The sequence below is a fragment of the Grampus griseus genome, assembly GCF_964374135.1.
Source record: "Grampus griseus genome assembly, chromosome: 20".
NCBI classification, from domain to species: Eukaryota; Metazoa; Chordata; class Mammalia; order Artiodactyla; family Delphinidae; genus Grampus; species Grampus griseus.
In genome coordinates this window covers 26,416,320-26,423,507 of record NC_139014.1, presented here as the reverse complement: position 1 = coordinate 26,423,507, position 7,188 = coordinate 26,416,320, and the positions used below count along the sequence as shown (strand labels likewise).

General features: G+C 43.3%; 1 protein-coding gene across 1 annotated transcript in view; it reads right to left on the bottom strand.

Annotated features, from left to right (window-relative positions):
• Positions 1-7,188, bottom strand: part of ACACA (acetyl-CoA carboxylase alpha) — a 232,670-nt gene that overhangs the window by 26,450 nt on the left and 199,032 nt on the right. Inside the window, 2 exon segments of the mRNA XM_082678994.1 lie at positions 6,184-6,263; positions 6,265-6,410. Of these exon segments, the coding sequence (XP_082535120.1) occupies positions 6,184-6,263; positions 6,265-6,410 (226 nt within the window).

Here is a 7,188-nt window from a genome sequence, read left to right as displayed (position 1 = left end):
AATGGAAATGCATCCTTCAAAAATTTTATCTTCAAAACTGCATCTTTCATCTTTGCATCCCCAGGGTCCTGTCCAGTGCCTAGAACACAGTTTAGTGTTCAGTAAGTGTCTGCTGAATAAATGAGTGAGCACACGCAGGCTTTGGAAAGAACACAGCGAGAAAGAAAAATTAATTCTTTATCAGTTGCATTTTATCAGGGTACCAATGAGAAGAAAATTTAAGTGCATATGTATTTATTGGAACTATCACACAGCCACATAGAAAGAGGAGCCACCTCTTTCTTCTGATAAAGAGTACGCTTTGTAATCCCCCCAAGGTCAGGTGCAGCCTGAAGAAAAGGGACCCTTGGTGCATAAATAGAGTCAGTCCTTGGAAAGCAGGATCAGTTATTTATTTCCCAATAATTTATGACTTCTTCCCATTTCCTAGCTCACTGAAGTCTAAACACTGCTGAAGTTTTAGGTTTATGATTCCAGATGTTTAATGAGTATTGCAGTGGAACCAGAGTGGATCCTTTTGAAACACCAAATAACAGGTTCAACTGAGTTCGAACTTTCCTAACAAAGAGAGGACCTCAATTTAGAATAAATCAATCTGGAAACCCAAAGCAAAGAGGCATTTTTCTGGAACTTAAGAGCAAACCAAAGAGAAATTGCTTTCACTGTAGTTACTGGCAAATTAAACCTCTACCTTCTCCAAAGTAAAAATGGCTCTCTGTATAGAAACCATGGGTGAGCACAGTTCTCTGCAAGGCCTATGCCTTTCTCCACTGCTCCAACCTGGCTGGCTGGTCTGTGAAGGAATTCCAAAAACTCAGAAGTTGCCCCAGGAAAAACTCCCTACTCTATGTAGAATGTGAATGGTCACACACTCTGTATATATGCTCAGAACAAAGACATTTATTCCTTTGGGAGGAAAGCAAAGACCAAAAAAATTTACTGCTAATTACACAACTGCTGTATGAAGAGCAGGGAATAAAGGACGTTAAGCGCTTTACGCTAATTCCGTGGTTATGAAAATAATTGCTCAGTTCAAATTATTTTAACTAAATTAATTCTTTAGTGGATATTTCAACCAGTGCGACATAATAAAATAATTGTGTAATTAGCAGTACATTTTTCAGTGCTGCCAAGAGTACAGTCTCAGAATGAGTAACAGGAAGGAGTGGCTCTCAACGGTATCATGCGCGGAGAAGAAATGGGAGGTGGAGATAAAAGGAGAAAGTGAAACAACAGCAAATGGCACCCAAAAAGTCATCCTATGTGAAAGAAAAGTAAGTTAAGAGGTAAATGACAGCGCTTCCAGCCTCTTCACTCACTTCTGTTTGTTAAAGACATGTCTACATCAAAATCCAGCTCTGTACTATGATGAACGGACTCAGCTCCCAAAAACAGAGAGGACTTTATTAAAAATGTACTTCCATGTAGTTAATTAAAACAAAACAAAACTTAATTTCATAGTATAAGCAAATTGTTTGGGATAAAGTTGAGTATGTGTGCATTTTATTTTTGTGAAATGGACTTTGGTCCCTCTTTTCATCTTCATGGCTAGCTTACTGTATACGAGGGAGCATGATTACATACACACACACACACACACACACACGTAAATCATTTAATCATCAGAAAACTCTTCTTTTTCTCATACCCAAGTGACAGGTGAGTAAACTGAGGCTTAAGTGAGTAAGTGGCAGAGTTGAGACTTTGAACCCAGATCTCTTTGTCTCTTAAGTCCACATTCTGCTACTTCATTCTTAACCCATCCCTCTTAAGGCGAGGAAAGCGCAGGAGGCTGAAGTAATCTGCCTTCCAGCATCTGATACAAGGGCTCAGTAAAACAGAAGCCAGAAAAGAGACTTAAATAAATGAGTATTTCTAAATGTTGCCTGGATTTTTGGTATGTTCAGAGATATCAGAACTTATACTAGCAGCTCTGTGAAGGGCATGGATCCGACTGCCAAACAATTATCTTCAGGCCCCAAGACTGTGAGTAGAAAAGGGGCATCAAGCTTCATTGAAGCTGACAAGCTTGGGACTTGAAAAAAAACGCCTCCATCTAACCTGGAACATCAACACCCCACTATCCGAATCATCAAAACACTCCAAAGGCAACAAAGGCTATTAAAATATAAACAAACACAAATTCTACAATCAACATGCTTGTACTGATTCACAGCTGCCCCAGACCACACGTTCCTGAAAGGCAGGTTGAAGCGCTTGGCAACAATCTGACACACATTTGTTTGAAATCCCTTCATATTTAAGAGACAGAGCAAAAGCATAGCCAAGAGCAGCAGGGGAAGGGGGATCCCCAAGGGTTTAGGCTAGACATCATCTAGGGAACTGTAAAGCTATGCATATGCTGACTGTCAATTCTCAGGCCCTGAGAAATGCGATGGGAATGGAAAATACTGAAAGGTTCTTCCTCAGAGAGGGGGGAGCCTGCAGCTTTCTAAGCATTCTGAGCAAAGCACATCTGCATGAACGGTGAGCACATAGCCTTTCCAGCCTGTTCTTAGCACCCAGGCGCCAACCCTGCCTGGAGCCTTCATTGTTACACAACAGGGATACACCACAGCAGCCGCACGTACCAAACAAGGGAGCAGGGCGGTAGGGTGTTTCCACAGTGCTCTGCTCTCTCAAAACTGGAACAGATCTTATTGGCTTGAGGCGAGATTATCTGTTAGAAGCTGAAGGTAGACATCAGGCATACACAAGCTGCATACACATAATGTCTCTCATGAGTTCATTATGGCCGGCTGACACTGCATTTCAACATCCAAGTAATCAGAGACTTTATAATAGACTTTCATTCCAGTTAAAGTTTTCAATAAATGTTTTTTATTGTTATTTATAACCTGTCCCGGGAAAAAATAATAAGTATAACATGAAAAGCCAACTGAGAGTGACCCTGTAGCACCAGCAGTGAGGCAGCTTAATATCACTGGGATTTGCATCCTATCAAGCTATTCATGCTGAGGCTGGGACCCTGGTGCTAATTTCTAGTAAATTTCATGCTTGATGTCTCCCTGTTGTGGGTCATTGCCGGTTCGTCTAAATAAACTGCTTCCAAATGGCTCTTCCATCTAAATATTCAGCCAGTTTTTATAATTTAATTTTGCATTATGCTGAATAGCCTTCCGGCCAGATAGAGCTCATTGGAAAAAAAGCACCAATACCATCTTGACGTGCTTTTATTTATTTATTTATATTTTTACTGCTTGAATTAGACCTCCTAGGCCGACTAGTAAAGAGGTTATTTTTTCCCCCCTCCACTAATGTCAATTTTCAGCATAGCAAGAGCTGTCTCTAATCTTTTCCTACTCATTACACACAATTTTGGAGTCATTTTACCCACAGTGCAGTCGGCTCCTGGCTGTGTGTTTGTGTGCACTCAGGGATGGCATAATTGTTTATTTTCCCTCCCTGCATAATCCCCAGCCAGTATTGAAACCAAAACTGCAAACATCTCCCCAAGGGATATGGAATGACTCTCAGCTTTGGTCCCTTTACATGAGATAATACATAGAAAACATCCTGGCCTGCATGTAACTATGAAAGGGGGGTGCTCCTCCCCTCCTACTTTCACACTGATCTCCATCTTCCCCAAAGCTTATCTGTCTTAAGTGACGTGTAAACGGATGCAGCAGCAGCACCAAAATTCAGAAGACAGAGCTGGTCCTGCTCCACATCAGGCCAACAACTCGTTTTTGATTAGGGACGGGGGTGGGGGTGGGGAGTTACTATTTAATGGGTATAGACTTTATGTCGAGGATGATGAAAAAGTTTTGGGTACAGACAGTAGTGATGGTTACACAACATTGTGAATGTATTTAATGCTGATGAACTGTACACTTACAAATGGTTAATAGGATAAATATTATGTATATTTTACAATTAAAAACCCATAACTCATTTCTGAGTTCTTGCAGTTTCCTGTCACAATAACCCCAAAGCAGAGGGGCGGGAGGTGGATAATTACTTTCTCAGGAACCTAGATATTCTATTCTTGGGATATTCTAGTAGATCTGGTTCTGGCCCTAGGCTCTAAATTGTGCTACAGGAAGTAAGACAGGTCTGTGTTCTCATTTTTTAGCTAAATGATCTTGGGAAATTTACTTAACCTAAGTCTCAATTTATGCAAATTGTGGATAATAATATAACTTACCCCTTAGAGGTGCTTGTTGTGATGATTACGTAAGATAATGCATGTAAAATGGTTAGTGCAGTTTCTGGTGAAAAGAGCCCAATGCATCTTAATTGTTGATGCTCTTATGGTTATAGGGCGGGCAGCCAATCTGGGCCTGAGCCAAAATACGCCGTAGAATTAAAGCTTCCCCTACAAGTGGCACATCGCAAACTTTTGAGCTCTAAATTCGTTAGGACAAAATAGCCAGGCTGACGTCTCCTAAGTAATGTCAGGATGAGTGAATTCTCAATGGCTCCCCAGAAGAGAGGTAACTAAGGAGTAATAGCATTGCATTCTCTCCCAAGTCAATGTAAATCTCACAGCCAGGGAATCTGTGATCAAGTGAAATCTGATGCTAAATGCATCTCATATACATAAATGAAAGGGATTCCAGCCACCCCCTCCCCTGCCCCCATAGAGTATCATCCTCCTTTGAACACTGTGGTATTATTTTTTTTTACATCCTTATTGGAGTATAATTGCTTTACAATGGTGTGTTAGTTTCTGCTTTATAACAAAGTGAATCAGTTATACGTATACATATGTTCCCATATCTCTTCCCTCTTGCGTCTCCCTTCCTCCCACCCTCCCTATCCCACCCCTCTAGGTGGTCACAAAGCACCGAGCTGATCTCCCTGTGCTATGCGGCTGCTTCCCACTAGCTAGCTATTTTACGTCTGGTAGAAACACTGTGGTATTTTGTTTATACTTTATACATTATGGGTCTAACTTTCTGCACAAGACATTCTTCTTGACTCCTTCAGGCTTCAAGACTCTTTTCTGACTTACTTTTGTTTTCTGTGAAGTAGCTAGCTAGCATAGCTCCTTGCACACAGGAACTCAATAAAAATGTGTAGGATTGACTTATTTAACCTATACTCTCAATATCTCATGGTATTTCCACTGATTTATTATCTTGGTCAAAAAGCAATTCACCTGGAATAGCTTAGGAAAGTATACAAACCCTAATTTGCATGTACAGTCCACGTCTCCCCAAAGAAAGTGCAAAATGTGGTAGCTGTCCAGTAAATATAGACAAAGGGGACCTTTTCAACTAAAACAAAAAAAATCGCCCTACTCATCTACATTTGGGCAGGGAGGCTGGCCATACAGGCAGAGGTTTTCTTAGCCAGGTAAGGGAAAGTTGCTGGCATGAGGCTCTAACCTCTCTCCACGCACAGCTGATAACCTATAAAAGGGTAACTTCCCCAAGCTTTTCCTCCCTCAAAGCTAGAGATGCTCCTGCCCCAAGCTACTTCTGGGTGCCTTACTGAGAGTTCGTTCTTTCACATTTTACATGTCCTACCTCTGATCACTCCTTTCACTCCAGCAGTACCAACTCCTCCCTCCGTCTATTCCCCTAATCCATTCTAGGGTTTTCCCTGAGGAATAAAGTTGACACTTATCAGCATACTCATCCCCTCCCTCCCGGCATGTGGTCTCTGGCCTCCGCCTGGCCACGAATCTCTGGCCATTGGGGAGAAAGCTTCACAACCCTTGAGAGGTAGTGGGTGTTTCCCTGAACCATTCACACGGAGGATTCTCAGTGACTGGCACTGAGCAGAGCCTTTACAATAATGGTCTAATATGCCGGAGCCACAGGCCCAGGGCTGTTGTTGGATAATAATAAAACATATCACGAACTGCCACAAAGGGAAAGCCTCCGGTATAGAATTTGTTCGTTTTCTTCTGGTGACAGCTAATTTCAGTATCTATCTTGGTCATCATAGAGCATTAAAGACAAACACCAACAAAGAGTATGCCCAGAAAAGAGGGACAGAGACTAGGACAGTTGTATTTCCCCAGGACCATCAGAACAGTCCGTCACTAAGCTGTGAAAGCTAAATCAGCAGTCCACCTACATAAGGCCTAGACAGCTCTGAAATTCTGTATGGAATTGTAAAAATCGAATCTTCCCGTGCAAGTTACAACTCAGAAGATATCTGAGGGAGCATAATCGCCCAAAAACCTAGGCTGATGTGCTATCAGGACACTCATATAAACCCAGTATAAACCCTTCCTCCCCCCGCTGCAGTGTTCAAGGGAATCAGTGAGGCCCCTCCAGCCCAGGGCCAGGCCAATTACCTTTCATCCCACCAGAGAAGCCTCTCCAGTTGGCAAAGACCATCAGAGGCAGCCCTTCACGGTTGAAGTCCTTGATAGCCTGATAGGTCTTAAACGCAGAATCCGGGAACCAAACCTGGCCAGCCTGCTGGATTATCTATGAGGAAAAGCCAAAGAAGAAGACACAATTAACAACACAGTTTGAAGGGGAATCTCTCCCGGGAGAATAAAGTTTTACTGTTAAAAACTCAAAATCAAACCAAACCAAAGTTGTTGTTCATCAAGATCATCCTTGAAATAAAAAAGAAGAAAGGATCCTGGCTCTTTGACTTCGTTAAATACTCCTCTTCCTAAGTCTTGATTCCACCACCCACCCCTCCTTAGTCCAAAGGGGGGAACCTCACTGCTTCCAAAGGAAGGATGCAGCCTGAGGCATCCTCCTTCCAGGCTTCCCAGGGCAACTTTAAGTGACTCGACCACACAGCTCCAAGCAAGCCCCCTGGTCAGAGTCTCCACGTGCTCTCACCTCTGTGCCTGGTACAGCTTCCCTGTACTGTGCTTAGTCAGCGGCGCTTGAGGTAGCCCTGCTGCATAAGCTCCTCTCATCTCCCTGACCCTTTGTCAGGCTGTGAAGACTTAATCCACCCTTTTGAAAAGGATGGGACTTCCCTGGTGGCACAGTGGTTAAGAATCCGCCTGCCAGTGCAGGGGACACAGGTTCAAGCCCTGGTCTGGGAGGATCCCACATGCCGCAGAGCAACTAAGCCCGTGCGCCACAACTACTGAGCCTACGCTCTAGAGCCCACGAGCCACAGCTACTGGAGCCAGCATGCCACAACTACTGAAGCCCACGCGCCTAGAGTCCGTGCTCCGCAACAAGAGAAGCCACCGCAAGGAGAAGCCCGCACCCTGCAACTAGAGAAAAGCCCGCGTAC